This window comes from Mobula birostris, chromosome 27 (genome assembly GCF_030028105.1).
Source record: "Mobula birostris isolate sMobBir1 chromosome 27, sMobBir1.hap1, whole genome shotgun sequence".
Taxonomy (NCBI): Eukaryota; Metazoa; Chordata; class Chondrichthyes; order Myliobatiformes; family Myliobatidae; genus Mobula; species Mobula birostris.
The window spans coordinates 8,276,360-8,297,808 of record NC_092396.1 but is presented as its reverse complement, the minus strand read 5'-3'; the positions used below and the strand labels follow the sequence as shown (position 1 = coordinate 8,297,808).

The following is a 21,449-nucleotide window of genomic DNA, read 5'->3' as shown; positions in this document are numbered from 1 at the left end:
GGAACTCTGAAATAGCAGCTGAAAATGTTGACATTATTCAACAGGTCACGCAGTGTCAATGTTAACGTTTCAGCTTGAACGGTTTCCCACTTAGGTTTTGGTGGAAGATTACAATGGCTGGAGGCCAGTATTCAAATAGGTTCTCACAAGATAAATTAGCTTGTCCTTAGAAACAAGAGTGGGATTTAAACTTGAAATGCTGCCTATGTGTTATAACAGACTTAGATTCATTTATTTATCACATGTACATATAAAAATACAGTGAAATGCATCGGGTTGTTTTTATGTTTTCAACCAACGCAACCTAAGGATGTGCTGGCCCACAAGTGTTGCCACACATTTGGGTGCCAGCATCACGTGCCCACAATGTTCAGCAGAACATTGAAGAGAAGAACAACAAGCAACAGAACAGGAACACCACCAAAAGTAGCCTCCTTCCTCTCTCCTACCCACACAGATAAGTTTCCAACCCCAGCACAGCCCACTTCTGGGCCTCTGGCCAGCTGTTGGATGGGACAACATGGGGAGTTTCAGGTGATGAACGGTTTGTCTGTGAAGATGATACAATGTTTGGGGCTCACAGTTTGCTCTACCATCTACTTGACTTTTGTGTTTATTATTTCATTCATAGGATGTGAATTTTTATTTTTTATTTGGAGATACATCAGGGAACAGACCCTTCTGGCCCAGTGAGATGCACCACTCAGCAGCACACCTAATCCCAGCCTAATGACAGGACAATTTACAATGACTAATTAACCTGCCAACCAGTACGTCTTTATAATGTGGGAGGAATCTAGAGCACCCAGAGGAAATCTACACATTCCATGGGGAGGACATACAAACTCTTTAAATGGCCAATACAGACATTAAATTCCTCAGTGTTATTATTTCAGAGGACCTGAGAAATGGTCCAGCTCGTAAGTGCCATTACAAAGAAAGCATGGCAGCACCTCTACTTCCTTATGAGTTTGCAAAGATTTGGCAGGACACGTAAAACTTCAACAAACTTCTAAAGATGTGTGGTGAAGAGTATATTGACTGACTGCACCACAGCCTGGAAAATCCAACAAAAAGTAGTGGATACGGCCCAGTCCATCACAGGTAAAGCCCTCCCCACCACTGGGCACATCTACATGAAAGACTGGCACTGGAAAGCAGCATCCATTATCAGGACCCCCCCCCCCCCAGAGCATGGTTTCTTCGAGTTGCTGCCACCAGGAAGGTGGTACACGAGCCTCAGGATCCACACCACCAGGTTCAAGAACAGTTACTACCCCTCAACCATCGGACTCTTGAACCAAAGGGATAACTTCACTGGACTTCCCTTGTCCCATCATTGAAATGTTCCCACAACCAATTGACTTTCAAAGACTCTTTATCTCATGTTCTCAATATCTATTGCTTATTTACCTATTATTATTATTTTTTACCTTTTATATTTGCAGTTTATTGTCTTCTGCATTCTGGTTGAACGCCAAATTGGTATGGTCTTTCATTGATTCTGGCGTAGTATTATTCTACTATAAATTTAATTGAGTATGCCCGCAAGAAAATGAGTTTCGGGGTTGCACATGGTGACATATATGTTCCTTGATAATAAATTTACTTTGAACTTTGAATAAGGGGACATAATTTTAAGGCGATTGGAGGGAAACTATTATCTTTGTCAGACATGATTTTCCTTTTATAATGTATTGACTTAATATGATTATATTTTAATTTCATATATGTCCTACTACAACTTTCATTTCTATTGGAACCTGTGTCCGGAAAAGTCTGAATTAAATACAAAAATTACGGGCGGGACGCAACATTAATGGAGACCATACATGTTTTTGTATGGAGAACTGGAAACGCCCCTGATTAATCCAATGGCCAACACTCCCATCTACAGGCAATCAATGGAATTGCAAAATAATGTTAATAGTAGGTACTGTATTGATCTTTAGAAAATATATTTGTAATTTACTTTTTAATTGAATTGAATTGACTTTATTTCTTACATCCTTCACATACACGAGGAGTAAGAATCTTTACGTTATGTCTCTGTCTGAATGTGCAATGTGCAGATTATTGTAATTTGTAATAAATAGTATGTACAGTGAGAAATACGACAGGACAGTCAATATAGCTTTGACTGTCAGTGTGAATTAATCAGTCTGATGGCCTGGTGGAAGAAGCTGTTCCGGAGCCTGCTGGTCCTGGCTTTAATGCTGTGGTACCATTTCCCAGATGGTAGCAGCTGGAGCAGTTGTGGTAGGAGTGACTTGGGTCCCAATAATCCTAGGGCCCTTTTTACGCATCTGTCACTATAAATGTCCTGAATAGTGGGAAGTTCACATCCACAGATGTGCTGGGCTGTCCACACCACTATCTGCAGAGACCTGCAATTGAGGAGGAAGTACAGTTCCCATACCAGGCAGTGATGCAGCCAGTCAGGATGCTCTCAATTGTGCCCCTGTAGAAATTTCTCAGGATTTGGGCCTCATGCCAAACTTCTTCAAACGGCTGAGGTGAAAGAGGTGCTGTTGTGCTTTTTTCACCGCACAGCCAGTATGTACAGACCACGTGAGGTTCTCGGTAATGTGTATGCTGAGGAACTTGAAGATCTGATCTGATCTGAATTAATAAGTTTAATTCATTTCAACTTCATAAAAACTCATTGAGATACCTATCCTGCACTTTAGATTGGTGACCTATTGGCATCACTAGGCAATTCCATCATTTGAGGGCATACACCTGCTGCATGGGGGCATTTTTCTGCACCAATGCAGGCATTCCCATTTTGCATAGCATCTCCTCATTGTGTGCAGGACCCACAGCTGAATGGGAAAACACTTCCAACTCTTCTCACTGGGTGATGATCACATCCATTAACCCAAATTAATAGGGTGCCCAATGTTTTGAGTCATGGAGCTCCACAACACAGAACACACAACACACAACTAGTCTATGCCAAACTATGGGCAGGAAGGGAATGGAGGGTTATGGGCTGAGTGCAGCTCGGTGGGACTAGGTGAGAGTAAGAGTTCGGCACGGACTAGAGGGGCCAAGATGGCCTGTTTCTGTGCTGTAATTGTTATATGGTTATATTATTCTGCCTAGTCATGTTGCACCTGGGCCATAGGCCTCCATGCCTCTTCCATCCATGTACTTATCCAAGCTTCTGTTGAATGTTGCAATCAAATTCACACCTATCACACCCGCTGGCAGCTCAAAATAAATTTATTATCGGAGTACATATATGTCACCATATACAACCCTGAGGTTCATTTTCTTGTGGGCATACTCAACAATTCCATAATAGAATAAAAACCATACAAGCATCAATGAAAGACCGCACCTACAATACAAAAAGAAATAATAATAATACATAAATAATAAATATGGAGAACAAGATGAAAGTGAGTCCATAGATTGTCGGAACATTTCAATGATGGGGCAGATGAAATTAAGTGAAGTTAGGTTCAAGAGCCTGATGGTTGAGGGCTAATAACGGTTTTGAGCCTGGTGGTGTGAGTCCTGAGGCTCCTGTACCTCCTTCCTGATGATTGCAGTGAGAAGAGACCATACCGTTGGTGGTGGGGGTCCCTGATGATGGACTTGCATCACCCTCTGAGTGAAGAAGCCCCCCACACCCCCCCAGCAGGTTCCCTTTAAATGTTTCACTTTTCACCCTTAAAAAGCTGGCTTGCATTTACAGTATGTATACCCCTCAGAATTTTGTATAGCTCTACCACAAAAGGGGGGGGCGGAGTTGGTCACAGCATGTTAGTGTAACGCTTTACAGCGCTAACTGTACGATTAGGTTTCGATTCCCAACACTGTCTGTAAGGAATTTGTACGTACTCCCCGTGATCACCTGCATTTCCTCCGTGTGCTCTGATTTCCTCCCATCGTCTAAAGATGTACAGTTAGGGTTAGCGAATTGTGGGAACGTTATGTTGGTGCTGGAATCGTGATGGGACTTGCCCCCAGCACAATCCCCATTGATTCTGATTTGGCGCAAATGATGGATTTCAACGTACCTGTGACAAATAAATCTAATTTTTAAAAAATCTTTTTTTTTTAGATCTCCCTCCTCCTCCTCCCTCCAGGGAATGAAGTCCCTGACCTGCCGAGCGTTTCCCTCTAACTCGGGTCCTCAAGCCCTGGCACTTAATCACTTGTAAAATTTTAGACACAAATTTTGCTCAAACATATGATAATGACACAAAGATTGGAAATGGGGTCCAATTAAATTTGCAAAGTATGATCTTCTGTTACTTGCATACGTTAAAAATTAGTTCTGATTATTAATGATGGAATACTCAGGAAGTGCAAGATGAAATTATTAGTTAAATTACAGGACTAGAACCCTATTACTGAATCTCTGAGCTGATTCAAAGTGGCTGATCTGGCCATTGTTGTTACATTTTTAACTCCAAAAAATAAAACTAATTCAAAGAAAAATATGGAGCCTGGGTAACTCGTGTCTTTACATTTTTTATTTTAGCAAGATACGCACTTACGACGTGGTGGAGTGATGACATATGCTATTCGCGTACTTCTACATATGATCCATGATGAATTACGTAAATAATAAAGAATGGTTCAAACAATATTTACAATATTACTCAAATATTAATGAAATATTAAATATATAACACACCTCCCTGCTTAATTATAAACTCCAACTCAACATAGAATTGATCTCAACTTATATATAAAATACCATGGTTTAAGACCACGCTTCATTTTATTAATGCTGTTATGCTGTTGATTATTTTATTTTCTGCAAATTTTCTCAAAATGCAATATGTTTCTTTAATTACATTACACAATCAGGTATTTCTTTTTTTGGTTGTTTATAATAATGCAGTTGATCAAGGTAGGCTTGTTGTAATAACTAATAGGATTTGTCTTGTTAACATTCTAGAGGGATCGGAGGGTAGCCATTTTCTGGGGAGAGTGCATGAGTTTTGGGGGAAGAAGGAAAATGGAAATAGACAACAAACATAGCAGAGGAACATGAAATCATTTGGAAGGGCAAATATTGCAGTCAGAAATTCGTCATGAAGACTTTGTTCTCATGTAGGACGTGCAGATAACTTTTAGTTAGCTAGTTATCGCAAGACCTTGGAGAAAGTTCGATGCCTTGTGCTTAGACATTGCATGGATATTTATTTCTGTTTTACTTGGACTGGGCTTTCAGGCAGAATTGTTCGGTACCACAAGTGAACGAAGTGAAGCAAACTAGATTGATTATGCAAAAATGAGCTCCAATGATTACGTGCACACTATAGGCTAATATACAGTATAAAAGAATGGGCTTTTTCTTTACTTTGTATGTTATAGTTCGGTATATTTTGTCATTAGAATTTTAATCTAACTTTATACTGGTGTGAGCTAAATTATTACTGCTCTCTGGCAAACAGTAAATTTGCTTGGGGGTGTCAGTGTTCATACAAGTTGCAGCCCTTCTTTCCCTTAAAGGAACTGTTACGTTTTGTGTTTACCTGAATCATATTTACACTAGCCATGTTTACTTATTGGTAGTGGTCTTTTCATCGTTATTCCCCATTAATCGTAGTTATGTTACTGTTAGTTTGCATTCACAGTAATAGTTATCTCATTATGAGCCTACAGTGAGAGGGAGGTCACTCTGCTTGGCGGGAGAGAATTGTGGCTGTGAAACAATCTCACATAGCAAGGAGGTTATTGACCCTTGTGTCCAGGAACACTACAGTACTACTGCAGAGAATGAGGGATGCAAGATGGCCTACCATTCCATGAACAGACCACAGGAGGAGGAGAAGATGGCGGCACGACGCAGCACGCGCAGCCGCTCCGAACTGATATCGTATCTGTAAGTAGGTACCGTGCACAATCCTGATTTGATGGAGACAGACGTGAGAAGCATGGAGGAACATCTGGACAGACTTCTGAATTGCCTGCTTCGCTGCCGCTGCTACTGTGCGATCGAGAATCTCCGGAGGGGAAGGCCCCACATCCTCGGCTTTGCCTATTGCCTGTTGCTGGGGCCGGGGTCGAAGCGCTCGGCAGAGATGGTGCTCGGTGTCGGAGGCTCGAAGTTTTCGGACGGACTGTGGTCGGGTGCTTCCAGGGTGCTGCATCGGCAAGTTTGCGTCGCTGGAGGTTCATGGCAGGGAGAGTTTTCTTACTCCTACCGTCTGCGTGAGATGATGGGACTTTCGAGAGACTTTGAGACTTTTTTTACTGTGCCCATGGTTCGTTCTTTATCAAATTACGGTATTGCTTGCACTGTTGTAACTATATGTTATAATTATGTGTTTTTTGTCAGTTTTTTTAGTCTTGGTTTGTCTTGTGTTTCTGTGATAGCATTCTGGAGGAACATTGTATCATTTCTTAATGCATGCATTTCTAAATGGCAATAAAAGAGGACTGCGTGTCCTCATAATCTAATCTGATTTTGGTAAATCGGATCACTTGTCTGTCCTTCCCTTAACTGCAAACAGGCAGAGGCTAAAGAGCAAAGCTCAAGAGATGAGGGCAGCAGAGAAGTGGTCATGGGAGGCAGACGAGTTGCTACAGGGTTGCTTTGAGTCGGTGGACTGGGCTGTGTTCAAGGACTCCACTATGGATCTGGGTGAATACACCACGGTCGTCACAGACTTTATTAAAAGTTGTGACAAATATGTCCCCACAATATCATTCAGAGCCCTCCCCAACAGACCCTGGATGAACCATGAGATACACAATCTGCTGAGGGACAGATCAAAGGCTTTCAAGTTTGTGGATCAAGAAGGTTACAAGTGGTCCAGGTATGAACTCCGAAAAGCCGTCTCACAAGTGGAGGCAATTCTGAACTAAACTTGAATCGAGGAAGGACATTCGACAGGTGTGGCAGGACTTGAATGCTGTCACCTCTTCTAAAGTGAAATCAAGTGACCTGGATGATAACAGGGCTTCACTTCCGGATGAACCTAATGCCTTCTACGCTCACTTTGACCATCGAAACATGGAGGAACCATCATGAACTCCCAACGATCCTGTAATTTCGGCCTCTGAGGCTGAGGTGCAAGCAGCTTTCAGGAAGATGAACCCATGAAAAGCATCCGGCCCAGACCTGGCCAAGTACTAAAGGCCTGTGCTGATCAACTGGCTGGATGGTTCACTGAGATCTTTAGCCTCTCGCTTCGGCAGTCTGAGGTACCCACCTGTTTCAAGCAGGCTTCAATCATACCAGTGCCTAAGAAGACCGTGGTAACCTGCCTCAATGATTACCATCCAGTGACACTTACATCCACTGTGATGAAGTTCTTTGAGAGGTTGGTGATGAAACGTAACAACTCCTGCCTGAGAAGCAACTTGGGTCGGCTCCAATTTGCCTTCTGGCACACAACAGGTCCACAGCAGATGCCATTTCAATGGGTCTTCACTCAACCCTGGAACATCTGGACAGCAAAGATGCATCAGGATGCTCTTTTTCGACCACAGTACAGTATTCCCTCAAAATTAATCAATAAGCTTCAAGATCCTGCCCTCAAAAATTCCTTGTGTAATCGGATCCTCGGTTTCCTCACTTGCAAAACCCAGTCAGTTCAGACTGCCAACAACACCTCCGCCACAATCTCCATCAGCACAGGTGCACCACAAAGCTGTGTGCTCAGCCCTCTGCTCTACTCACTTTACACTCATGACTGTGTGGCTGAGCACAGCTCCAATGTCACATCCATGTTGGCTGATGACTCCAGGGTAGTAAGCCAAATCAAAGGTGGTGATGAATCAGCACATAGAAGGGAATTTCAAAACCTGGCTGAGGGGTGCCACAACAACAACGTCTTACTAAATGTCAGCAAGACCAAGGAATTGATTATAAATTTCAGGAGGAGGAAACCAGAGGTACATGAGCCAGCCCTCTTTCAAGGATCAGAAGTGGAGAGGGTCAGCAACTTTAATTCCTCGGTGCTATCATTTTGGGTGATGTCGTGGGCCCAGCACGAGAGTGTAATTACGAAGAAGTCACGGCAATGCCTCTACTTCCTTAAGAGTTTGTGAAGATTTGGCATAACATATAAAACTTTGACAGACTTTTATAGATGTGTGGTGGAGAGTATATTGACTGGCTGCATCACAGCCTGGTATGGAAACACCAATACCCTTGACTGGAAAATCCTACAAAAAGTGATGGATACAGCCCAGTCCGTCATGGGTAAAGACCTCCCCACCATTGAGCACATCTACACATGAAGCGTTGTCACAGAAAAGCAGCATCCATAATCAGGGACCCCTACCACCCAGGCCACGCTCTCTTCTCGCTGCTGCCGTCAGGAAGAAGGTACAGGAGCCTCAGGACTCACACCACCAAATTCAGGAACGGTTATTACCCCTCAATCATCAGGTGCTTGAACAAAAGGGGATAACTTCATCATTGAAATTTTGTCGCAACCTATGGACTCACTTTCAAGGACTCTTCATCTCATGTTCTCAATTTTATTATTTATTTATTGTTATTCTTTCTTTCCTTTTGTATTTGCACAGTTTGTTGTCTTTGAATGCCCAAGTTGGTGTGGTCTTTCATAGATTCTTTAATGGATTTATTGAGTATGCCCACAAGAAAATGAATCTCAGGATTGGATATTGTGACATATATATCTCAGAAAGGCAGCATTCATTATTAAGGACCTCCAGCACCCAGGGCATGCCCTTTTCCCACTGTTACCATCAGGTTGGAGGTACAGAAGCCTGAAGGCACACACTCAGCGATTCAGGAACAGCTTCTTCCCCTCTGCCATCCAATTCCTAAATGGACATTGAACCCTTGGACAGTACCTCACTTTTTTTAAATATACAGTATTTCTGTTTTTACACATCTTTAAAAAATCTATTCAATATGTAGTTGATGTATTTTATGTAATAAATCAATATGTAATTGATTTATTATGGTTTATTTTATTTATTATTATTATTATTTCTCTCTCTGCTAGATTATGTATTGCATTAAACTGCCGCTGCTGAATTAACAAATTTCAGGTCACATGCCGGTGATAATAAACTTGATTCTGTTCTTTGATAATAAATTTACTCAGCTTTAAGAGCATCTGTGCTCAGGTGGAAACCAAGGGAGACAGAATGGCCAAAGGAAAGGTACGATGGTGCCGGCTGGAAGAGGGTGGTGGAGACTGGTTACTGGGCCTGAGGTGCAAACTGACAGAGACAGGCGAAAGGTGAAGAAAATCGTGCTACTTCTGCGAGATACAAAATATGGAAGATGCTGGAAGTCTGAAATAAAATTGGAAAATGCTGGAAAGAGAAGGCCAGGCAGCATCAGTTGAGAGTGAGAGTGAAGTAGGTAAGATTCAGAGTCAATGATTTTCCAATCAGACTATTCTGTCAGGCACATTTTTATTACTAATTCTCTTCATAATATCAGCTCTTGTGCTGTATCAGGGTACTGACTTGGGTTGTGTAGAATCACAAAGCACAGAACAGGCCCTTTAACAGACCAGGTTCGCTAGAAACCGTTTTCATCAATCCTGCAAAAAATCGCCACATTCGCATTGACTGCTCCTGGTTCTCCCAACCTATCTGCACACTAGGGGCAATTTACAGCAGCACGGTTAGCGCAATGCTGTTTACAGCACCATTGACACGGGTTCAATTCCCGCGGTAGCAGTTCACATAAGCGGCGATTGGAATTCAATACCCACTGCCGTCTGTAAGAAGCCTGTACATTCTCCACGTGACCACGTGGGTTTCATCCAGGTGCCCCGGTTTCCTGCCACCTTTCAAAGACATTTGGGTGAGGGTTAGTGAGCTGTGGGCGTGCTATGTTGGCTGCAAGCATCACGTTTCACTGGATGTGACAGATAAAGCTAATCTACGTTCAAATAAATACAGAACAGATTATTCCAACATTTTTATTTCCAACAATGCAAACACACTGGCTTATTGCAAATGTCCATGTCTTGAGTTTACAGACTGCATTTCATTGCATCTACTGGGACTTCAGGCACAGTTTCCAAACAGGATTATAGTGATTTCAGTCTGTAGATTAGCTACACATGATGATGATGGATCTTGTGCACCACTGCCAAGACCACATCGGGTACCTCCTATGCCTTGTCTGCTGCACATCACTTTACTATGCAAATTACACATTGTATTTTCTTAAATATAATGGAACTTCTAGTAATACCGTTATGGGCCTTTTAATTATTGAAGCATTAAGTTATGTGAAGCGAGGGCTGACTTTATCAAGTATTCTGTTTTATTAACCTTTTGAAAAAATAGTCTGCAAATTCTGTGCAAATACCCTCATTTGAAGGCAATTTAACTCATCAGCAGTACAGACAGGCAGAGCCTCTAGTTAGTGGTTACTCAGCGGGATTTACATTAAGGGAATGGGCGATTACCAAGTTTTACCTTATACATTGATATATGGATAGTTGACTTTGCTCCTCTCCTCGTCCTACTGAGAGAGCCATTAGGGAAGCTACAATTAATGCCAGGTCTGATTTTTAACCCTGTACACCTCGTGAGAACCACACCAGCCAGAGTTAAGTTAGTTTAGGTCCCAACATCTCACTGGCGTCAATTTTAACCTGAGGGGTGCGGGGCACCATGCTCGATGAAGGTGGGGGAGGGGAGCCACCTTTAAACAAGTGACTGCTATTTTAACAAGGGGCCGTGGTCTGGAAACACTCCTTCTAGCTGAAATAACGAGGTTAACTGGGCTGTAGAAGGCAAGACTTGATCTTACTTTTTTGTCACAAACACGAGGAAATCTGCAGATGCTGGAATTTCAAGCAACACACATAAAAGTTGCTGGTGAACGCAGCAGGCCAGGCGGCATCTATAGGAAGAGGTACAGTCGACGTTTCGGGCCGAGACCCTTCGTCGTGTCCTGATGCTGCCTAGTCTGCGCGTTCACTGGCAACTTTTATGTGGTTTACTTTTTTGTGTTTTTTTTAAACTCTTGGTCTGGGAAAGAAATCCAGAGAATTTTCTGCAGTGTTCCACTGGGAAAATTCACCTCCCGTGTTTCTCAAGTGCACAGACCTTCTGGACAGCTCTCAGCTGTTACTTTGCTGATCGCTCTCATTACCTTGGACTTCTCAGTACCCAGGAAGCCATCATGCCTCCATCACCACTCCAATGAATCCTATCCCCCCACTTGCTCACTTTCCTTCGACATACTCTCATCAACCTACGATTCTTCTGCTTTCCATCCAGACTTGGGGGCAACTTGCGGCAGCCAAGCGACCCAACAGCCTGCCCGTCTTCGGGGCGTTGGGGGGGGGGGGGAGCTGGAGCAGCCCACGGGAAACCCACGCAGTTGCACAGAGAATCCGCGCACAGACAGACAGCTCTGGATGTCAAGAGCTTTCTCTGTCTCCAGGGCCACTGCGCCCAACCTTGCCGTGCTGAGAAGCGACTCTGGCCCCAGCTGAGAGTTTGGCTGCAGTAAAATCAGGTCAGTGAGTCCCTGTGCAGCCGGTGGGAGTGTCCCATCTATCTAGTCTCCCCCAGAGATGGAACTCAGTACTGCAACTAAAACTCTGATGACAACGACAGTAATGATTTAACAGGCTTAGTAACTTAAATTTGAGCTAGGTGCTGGATATACCCAGCAGGTCTGGCAGTATCTTCAGAGAGAAACATGGAACGGATTAATTACCATCAATCTAAAACACCAGCTGTGTCTCTCCCTCCACAGTTGCTGCCTGGTTTGCTGTGTATTTCTAGTTTCTACAACACAAGAGATTCTTCAGATGCTGGAAATCTGGAGAAACACATAACAAGTTGCTGGGGGAACTCAGCAGGTCAGGCAGTATCTATGGAGGCGAAGAAATGGTCAACATTTTTGGACCTGATGAAGCTGTTTATTTCCCTCCATAGATGCTGCCTGAACCTGCTGAGTTCCTCCAGCATTTTGTGTGTGTTACTCCAGTTTCTATAGCCTTTGGCTTCTCAGTGAATGAAAGTGGGGGGAGGGGGGGGAGAGGTTCCCCTGGGTGCCTTTCCAAAATTCCAGGCCCCTACCTGTAATGAACTCAACTTTGGAAGGAACTACTTTGACGTTCACTGAATAAGTTTAAAACTTAAATAAATCTTTAAATTTAATCTTTAATCAGAGGGTGGCGAATCTGTGGAATTCATCGTCACAGACAGCTGTGGAGGACATGTCATTGGGGATACTCAAAGTGGAGGTTGATGGGTTCTTGATTAGTCAGGACGTCAAAGGTCGTGCAGAGAATGGGATTGAGAGGGGAAAATAAATCAGCCACAATGGAATGGTGGAGCAGACTCATGCCCACGTCTTAGGGTCTTGTAAGTTGCAAAGGTGAGTGAGCATCTGCCACTGAGGTCCGGAATGCTCTGATAGCCTCGAGGAGGTATTTAGCAAAAGGCCAAGCTCTTTATAAGGAAGCACACAGGGTTTGCTGTTCACTGTGGCCAAGTCCTGCATCAAAGCTGAGGCAGCTTTGGTTTTGTCCTCCACCCTTCATATTATTTGTAGTGGAAATTGGGGGAGAGAAGGGTTTTGTGTATTGAAACAACCTGTTCTGATTCAGACGGGAGCATGGGTCTGAAGACTCTCATTCACAGACTTTCTGCAGTACCACAGGCTCAGACTTGGTCTGTAAACTGGCTGGCTACAGCTCCAACACGTATCTGCACAGGGGGCGGAAGGTGCTCAGTCCCTCTCTCTCTGATTATCATTTGACAAGTGGGTGGGGCAGATCGAGTCTTTGTGCGTGTACGAGGAGCAGTGTGAAGTGGGTCTTCATCTCACTTTCTCCCCTCCAGGGACCTCATCCTCCATTAGAGCTGGGATGGGCAGCTTGAGACTGAGTGGGGCTGGAACTGGGAGGGGACTGAATCTGCTCTCCCCATTGTGGAGTGAGAAATAGTGGGTAGCACCTCTGAACACACACACACACGCACACACACACACAGAAGTACTCAGATCCACATATAATCTGAACACATAAACCCTGACGAAGGGTCTCAACCCAAAATGTCGACTGTTTATTCCCATCTCAAGATGCTGCCTGACCCTGCTGAGCTCCTGCAGCACATTCTGGGTACTGCTCTGGATTTCAGCATCTCCAGACCCTCTTGTATCATAAATTCCAACTATAGCCCACCACACACACAATTTAACACACCATTACATACACACAAATACACATGTGCACACTCCTTACTACATCACTGTGCACTGACATCCTAACACACCACTCCACACAGATATACACACACAATTTAACACACCACTCCACACACAACTTAACACACCACTCACTCCACAAAGATACACACATCCCTGTGCACAGACATCCTAACACACCACTACACACACATAATTTAACACACCACTCCAAATACACACACACAATTTAACGCACCACTCCACACACAACTTAACACACCACTCACTCCACACAAATACACACACACAATTTAACACACCACTCACTCCACAAAGATGCATGCATCCCTGTGCACAGACATCCTAACACACCACTCTCTCCACACAGACACACACATCCTTGAGCAGAGACACCCCAACGCTTGACTCCACACAGCTTCAGTAGCGCACATACCCTCCATTAAAGATACGTGTACCCTAACACACATCCAGACACACCCTAAAACACAGGGATGTGAACAGAATGATATAATTTTAGAGAGAGCTCTTGGTTTTTAACAAAAAGCATCTTATATTTGGGAAATCAGTAACTGTAGACATGGGGAGGGGGAAGAATGGGGACTATATTCACTCATGTGCACCGCTGCTGCTAAACTGGGCAATGAAGTTGAAGGTGGAATCTCTAACTGGGGTCCAACCAGCCCTTCTCCTGCCCCCTCCAGCTCCAGCAAACCCCCCTCAACTTCTGGAACAACCTCCAAACTAGCTTGGTGTTGAAGCTTGGCTGCAGTTTGCCAGGGTAAGGCTCAGACTGACAGGTGGGGCAACTGCCACAGCAACCTCCCCCCCCCCTTTCAGGTTGGTAAACTCCTCCCCCTGCCCCCTCCTCCCACTCCGGCCACAACCCCCCGAGCATAAAGTTACTTAAACGATTCACAAAACACTCACACTAACCTAACATCTTGGCCACAGATCTAACCTGCACATGCAACATTATAAATGTACCCAGGTTTAATTTTTTTTATGAAATCAGAACAAACAAAAAGTCCATCTTTTGTCACTGCTGCTCACAAAGTTAATTTTCACAAAGCATTTCACTCATCTTGGGATATTAATTTGTAAACATATTCCTCTGAGGTTCTACACAAAATGTACCTCTGATAAAAAGAAAAAAAAACATTCAACTTTGTTTTAAATATGCAAATATTAAACAGCTCAATTTACATACAGTAAGTTTACATAAGAAGCAAAACAAAGGCACATTTAACTTCAAGGTGCGGTTTCACTAGCTTTGCGTCTAAGTTTCTCAGTGTGGTCAGCTCAAGGCTGCTTTGGTGTGAGATGGAGCCTTGGAGGGATTGATCCACACCCGTAGTTCTGCTTTGTGAGGGGTTTTGGGACAGGTATTTCCAAGGTTGTTCTGGCTTTGTCAGCGGGTCGAGCCATCTTGACTTGGCTTCCCGCCAGCACTTGCCGGACACTCGACTGACTCTACTGCACGCTGACGCGGCGAAGTTCATCCAACGAGCCCCAACGTTTTAAACTGGGTGAATGTAGCCATCACCCATTGCTTCTGTCCCCCATCCCCTCCCCCCCCATTCCCAACCAGTGTTCCTTCCCCTCCCTCCCTCCCTCAACACTGTCACATGAATCAGAATCCATTTACCCCCACCAAGTCCCGTTACCCTGACGTTACTGACAAGGCAGCTTGGAAAGAGACAAATTAAGCTGTCACCCAACACTGGTTCTTTCCAACCTCGCCGTCTACGACAGAAGGAGTGGAGGCTTGGGCAACCTTCATTACGAAAAGGTATTGATTACTTCGTACCCATCAGTATCAAAGCACCTTAAATTAGTACCCTACAGATCCATTTTCAATCACACAAAACTTGAAACAAGATTCGTTTCTTCCATAATTGAACTGACTGAGGAAGCAGGGACAGCCTACAGAGGTTTATCTTGGGAAAATGGCCTCGTACTCATGATGTAGAACCACCAAGCTGTGAGGCGCAATTCACTGTGCGGAGGCCAGGCAGACCAAAGGCCGGAGCAGAATACAGGCCTAGCTGTGCTGGGAATGGACGAAACTCCTCAGACGAATCTATCTCAGTGGTAACATGATTCCTGGTTGCGATGCTTCACAGAAGCAGACCACCTCACTTTGGACAGACAGCACCGAGCTGGGGACGAGACATTGGAAGACGTCGACCGTTTTGCTCTTCCGGGATTTCTTTGACCGGCCTTCTGCCAGAAATGGAGAGTTGTTCTAGGAACCAAGAGTCATCCACGTGACCTTTCCCTGATTAGTCTGGTGGCCGTGGACCTGCTGTCCGCGCCAGCTTAAGAGATAAAATACGGGAGAGAAATCCGAGACAGTAACCGGTCGTATCAGAGTGCAACAGACTGGTGAAGGCCCCTCTGAAAGCGGGTATTTACATCGGATATTCAGTGCCAAGTCCGTACCCAGGAAAGGCTGCAGTCAGAGCGGGCACTTGTAAACATCTTTCAAAGTTCACAAAAGAAAAGTTGAAAAAATGTTTTATATTCTTCATACACAGGTTGGTTTGTCAATCACTCATTGACTTGGTAGTATTCTGACACATTGCTTCCAATTACTTTGCCTCTTGGAGCTTTCATGAGAAGAGGCTGATTGAATGACTCAGCTATGACCGATTGTCCTTGGCGACATTGTGAGCCATCCAGTTCACTTTGGTCTTCCAGCTCTCTCGCAGTGCCTCGTCGAACTTCATTTTGAAGTGCCTCAGAGCCTCATCCTCCGTCTTCCCCAAAGCAAGCGAATCCTGCAAGTAAAAATAAACACCGCTGTCACATTCACCCAGTGGCCACTTCATCAGGTACACCTCCTCATTAATGTAAATATCAAATCAGCCAATCACGTGGCAGCAGCTCATTGTATAAAAGCACGCAGACATGGTCAAGAGGTTCAATTATTGCTCAGATGAGATGTCAAAATGGGGAAGAAATGTGATCTAAGTGACTTTGACCATGGAAGGATTGTCGGACCCAGATGGGGTGGTTTGAGTATTTCACAAACTGCTGATCTCCAGGGATTTTTCATGCACACAGTCTCTAGAGCTTACAGAGAATGGTGTGAAAAACAAAAAGCATCCAGTGACAGACAGTTCTGTGGGTGAAGACAACTTGTTAATGACAGAGGTCAGAGGAGAATGGCCAGACTGGTTCAAGCTGGCAGGAAGGTGACAATAACTCAGATAACCACGCTTTATAACAGTGGTGTGCAGAAAAGCATCTCTGAATGAACAACATGTCAAACCGTGAAGCGGATGGGCTGCAGCAGCAGAAGACCGTGAATATACACTCAGAGACCACTTTATTAGATATAGGAAGTGCCTAATAAAGTGGTCTCTGAGTGTAAATGCACAAGCAGCAGCCAACTGGAGAAGTTTGCCTATTTGCTTGCCAGAATGTCCCGCCTTCCTCTCTATTGCTTGCTAGAACTTTATACTTTATCTGCCTCTCCTCTTTACCACATTGTGTACGCAATCCCTGTGTAAGGGGGAGGCATTGTTGTCTGAGGTTTACGTTGTGTGTACAGGAGTGAGATAGATCAACTAGTTGAGTGGTGTTGCAACAGCAAACTTGCACTCAATGTCCATAAGCCCAAGGAACTGATCGTGGACTTCAGGAAGAAGTTGGTGAGAGAACACATACCAGTCCTCATTGAGGGGTCAGTGGTGGAAAGGGTGAGCACTTTCAAGTTCCTGGGTGTCAACGTCTATCCCGAACCCAACATATTCGTGCAATTATGAAGAAGGCACACCAGCGGCTATATTTCACTAAAAGTTTGAGAAGATTTTGGTATGTCACCAAAGACTAACAAATTTCTACTTAAGTACTGTGGAGAGCATTCTAATTGGTTGCATCACCATCTGGTATGGACAGGATCGGAAAAAGCTGCAGAGGGTTGTAAATTCAGCCAGCTCCTTCATGGGCATTAACCTCCCCAGCATTGAGGACATCTTCAAAAAGTGATGCCTCAACAGGGTAGCATCCACCATTACGGACCCTCACCGTCTAGGACAGGGGTCCCTAACTTGTTTTATGCTGTGGACCAATACCATTAAGCAAATGGACCCCAGGTGGTGAAGCTCTGATCGGGGACATGTCCTCTTCTCAATACCCAGCATCAGGGAGGAGGTACAGGAGCCCAAATATCAACACCCAGTGATTCAGGAACAGCTTGTTCTCCTCTGCAGTCAGATTTATGAACAGTGCACAAACAGTAGTTCGCGATTCCTTCCTGGCATTATTTATCGTAACTTTAGCGATTGTTACACCTTGCACTGTACTGCTGCCACAAAACAACAAATTTCACAACATATGCTAATGATAATAAACCTGACTCTGAATTTCACTGTGTATAAATTGGCCGCGTTTTTTCGCTAAACAGCAGAAGAACCTTTGTTGCCTTGACGGAGACTTAGACAGTGCACGGTTTTATTTTCTGCTGTCTCCCTGGCAGTGTGTCAGAGCCACAGCAGACACAATGCATTTCCTCACCTTGAGATACTGAATGTCTTTGGCGCAGCTGAGCTCAGGAAGTCCTGCAGCCTGCATCAGTGCGAAGAGGTTAATGAAGAGAGGGCAGTGCTTTCGGAGAATCATGTAGGCTTCTTCACAATGTTTCCGGAACCTTTCCAAGGAACAGGGAGAGAAAGAAAGGAAAAATCCATCTGAGTTCCAAAATCGTGCAGATACAAAAACACAAAACACGCACCAAAGCCGAAGGGCATGTACACACCCACATATATTTATGATTGTTGTGTTTTCCAGAGGGCATTTTTAAACTGATCATGCTTCATTTGAGAGTCCATTCTTGAAATGTGGGAAGAAACCGGATCACCCAGAGGAAATCCATGCGGTCACGGTGAGGACGTACAAACTCCTTACAGGCAGTGGCAGGAATTGAACTGGTGCAATAAATCATTGCACTAACCATTACCACAGTGATACCACAGTGCACCTGGTATGACATGGCTAAAGCCCAGAAAGAGTTTTATGCCATGGGCAGCCCCTCTCGTGTCTCATACACCTAATCCTATTGTAGTGGCAAAACTACACAAGACAATTGCCGCTGCCTGTGACCATTACGGAGTTGTTGCACTACTACGATGCACCCCCAGCTCCAATGATTGCTCTAAAAGTCGAATCTTTTATTTCATCCTTTATTAGCAATTAGCAAACATACAATCTTGAAGCCATGAAACGTAAGTGCACCCACGTGTAAGCTAAGCATTATTCAGCGGTCAGCAAAAGATATATCCTCCACCAGTCCAAGCAAGAATATGTAACTTATTCCCTCTGCTCTTACTATGCTCCCACTGTTGTGACTAGTTACCATAGTAAACATAATAAATGCACAACACAAAATACAAAGCAGATAAAGAATAGATACATGGCTCCTACAGTCCAGCCCCCTAACTATTATGCTACAAGAATCACAACTACATGCTACCAAGGCACAGGAGACATGAAATCTCAACATAGCTCCCACACCTGTCAACATGGTTTTCCAATCCTGTGCATTTTCCTGGCTTTCTCCTAAATGCAGCGATGTTGGGCATCTTTACTACTCCCTTTGAGAGTGAGGAACAGATTCACACCTTCTGTGTAAACCTTGTCCCACAGCCCACAAGGATGAGAGATCGGAGGAAGTGCTTCAATTTTGAAGAAGTTCACAGGTTCCTTCGCTCTGTCCGCAAGAGACAGGACTTCCCGGTGTCCATCCATTTTAATTCCAATACCCATTCCTTTTCCAACATGTTGGTCCATGGTCTCCTCTACTGCCACAATGAGGCCTCGCTCCTCATATTCCATCTGAGTAGCCTCCAATTCGATGGCATGCACACCAATTTCTCTAACTTCTGGTACTTTCCTCCCCTCTCTCCCTATTTTTCCATTTTTCATTCTGACTCCCCTCTTAACTCTTCTCTTCTCCTCCTTCACCTGCCTATCACCTTCCTCTGGTGCCCCTCCTCCATCCCCTTCTCCCATGGTCCACTCTCCTATCAGATTCCTTCTTCTTCAGCCCTTTACCTCTTCCACCTATCACCTCCCAGCTTCTTACATCCTCCCCTCCTCTCTCACCCACCTTCCCCCACACCTGGTTTCACCTATCACCTGCCAGCTTGTACTCCTTCCCCTCTCTGTACCTTATTCTGCCTCCTGCCCCCTTCCTTCCCAATCCTGTTGAAGGGTCTCAGCCCAAAATATTGACTCTTTATTCCTCTCCATAGACACTGCCTGATCCACTGAGTTCCTCCAGCATTTTGTGTGTGTTGCTCTGGATTTCTGGCATCTACAGAACCCTTTGTGTTCCCTGCTCCTCTTGGTGTTCTTCTCTGGGCAACTTTCTCACCCCACACATACCTGAATAATGGCACTTCTGACAATTATGCAACCCCCCGCACCTTCCCTGGAGCTTAGAGGAGGAACTCAAGTATGCAGCCTTATGCTCTCAGTCCATTTTTTCTGGGTTGACATTACTCCAAGTAGTAGGCAGTACCTACGGGCTCACTTTCAAGGACTCTTCATCTCAAGTTCTCGATATTTATTGCAAATTTAGTTATTATTATTATTTTGGGTTTTTTTTGTATTTGCGTAATTTGTTGTATTTTGCACATTGGTTGTTTGTTCATCTTTGTTGTGTATGGTTTTTCACTGATTCTATTTTTTTTATATTTACTGTGAAAGCTGGCAAGAAAATGAGCCTCAGGGTTGTATATGGTGACATATATGTACTTTAATAATAGATTTACTTTGAACTTACCTTTCAAACTTCTCACTATTGTTGGTTTTTCCTTGCTGTATCACGTGGACAAAGTCGTGCGTTAAAATAAAAGGAACCCGCTCCCTGTTGATGCCAAACTTGCTCTTAAAGTTTCCCAGGAAGTGTCCGAAGTCAATGTGGAAGAGCTGTGTGAGACAAGGACAGAGATTGAAGGATACTTACAAGTTGTCAAACAGTATCACTTAGCAAGAAATCGGTGATGCAAATGAAGAGGATTTATCTCATAATTCCACCTGGGGTGGTACAGAGGTGTACTGGTTAGCGCAAAGCCTTACGACACAGGCTGTAGATCACGGTTCAATTCCCACCACTATTATTTATTCATCAATCCGCGTTGCCCAGCAACCCACCTATTTAACCCTAGCTTTATCAGGGGGCGATTTACAATGACCAACTAACCTACTAACCGGTACGTCTTTGGACTGTGGGAGGAAACCGGATCACCCAGGGGAAACCCACGTGGTCACGGGGAGAATGTACAAACTCCTTACAGGCAGTGGGGAATTGAACCCGTGTCACTGGTATTGTAGAGTGTTGTGTTCACCACTACCATCAGGGGTTTGTACGTGGGATTCCTCCGGGTGCTCCGGTTTCCTCCCACATCCCAAAGACGTACAGCTTGGGGTTTTGTAAGCTGTGGGCACGCTATGTTGGCGCCAGAAGCGTGGCGACACTTGCGGGCTGCCCCCAGCACAGCTCGCTGATTTGATTGGATACAGATGGTGCACTTCACTGTATGTTTCGATATATATGTGACGAATAAAGCTAACCCTAATTTGTTTATTCATACGGGACCCTCTCTGTTCTGATGAACATGAATGTTTTATTTGTTTGTTTGTTTATTTATTTATTTTGAGGTACAGCGTGGAATTGGTCCTCCCAGCCCACCGAGCCACGCTGCGCAGCATTAGTCCTGACGAAGGGTCTCGGCCCGAAACGTCGACTGTACCTCTTCCTAGAGATGCTGCCCGGCCTGCTGCGTTCACCAGCAACTTTTATGTGTGTTACCCAGCATTCCATTGCTTTAAACCTAATCTAATCACAGGACAATACACAATGATGAATTAACCCACTAACTAGCACTTCTGCTAACTATACAAACTCACTAATATTTTAGCCTCAAGTAGATTAGTTTTCTTTCTCTGAAGCCAATCCCTCTATATCCCCTTGCTAACAGGAACTCGATACTTCTGGTTTCTAGTTTTAAACTGGCCACATTTTTAATGTCACCCCAAGCCACCTGCCCTGCAGATAAGGCGCATAAACATTTACATGTGCAGCAGACTCACGACATCCAAAGCCACTTTGCCATCGATTTTCAAAGAGAACTCGCCACATTTACGCAACCGCACAGTCATTTTTGGGGAAACTGATTCCCACAGCGAGCTAGTGACACATAGTCGTAGCACAGAAACAGGACTTTTGGCCCCAATGCATGCTGATTGTAATATCTATCTTAGTTATTTTTATTTACTATGACTTTATTTATCC

At 44.3% G+C, this 21,449-nt stretch overlaps 1 protein-coding gene across 4 annotated transcripts in view; it reads right to left on the bottom strand.

The window, feature by feature from the left end:
- Positions 1–14,758: 14,758 nt before the first annotated feature.
- pik3cd (phosphatidylinositol-4,5-bisphosphate 3-kinase, catalytic subunit delta) overlaps positions 14,759–21,449 on the bottom strand; it is a 241,690-nt gene continuing 234,999 nt past the window's right edge. For all 4 annotated transcript variants that reach the window (XM_072245380.1, XM_072245381.1, XM_072245382.1 and 1 more), the window contains 3 exons: positions 19,938–20,083; positions 17,669–17,801; positions 14,759–15,927 (listed from right to left, as the gene is read on the bottom strand). In XM_072245380.1, coding sequence (XP_072101481.1) covers positions 15,790–15,927; positions 17,669–17,801; positions 19,938–20,083 — 417 coding nt within the window. In that variant the 3' untranslated portion in view covers positions 14,759–15,789. The remainder of the gene's footprint in view (positions 15,928–17,668; positions 17,802–19,937; positions 20,084–21,449) is intronic.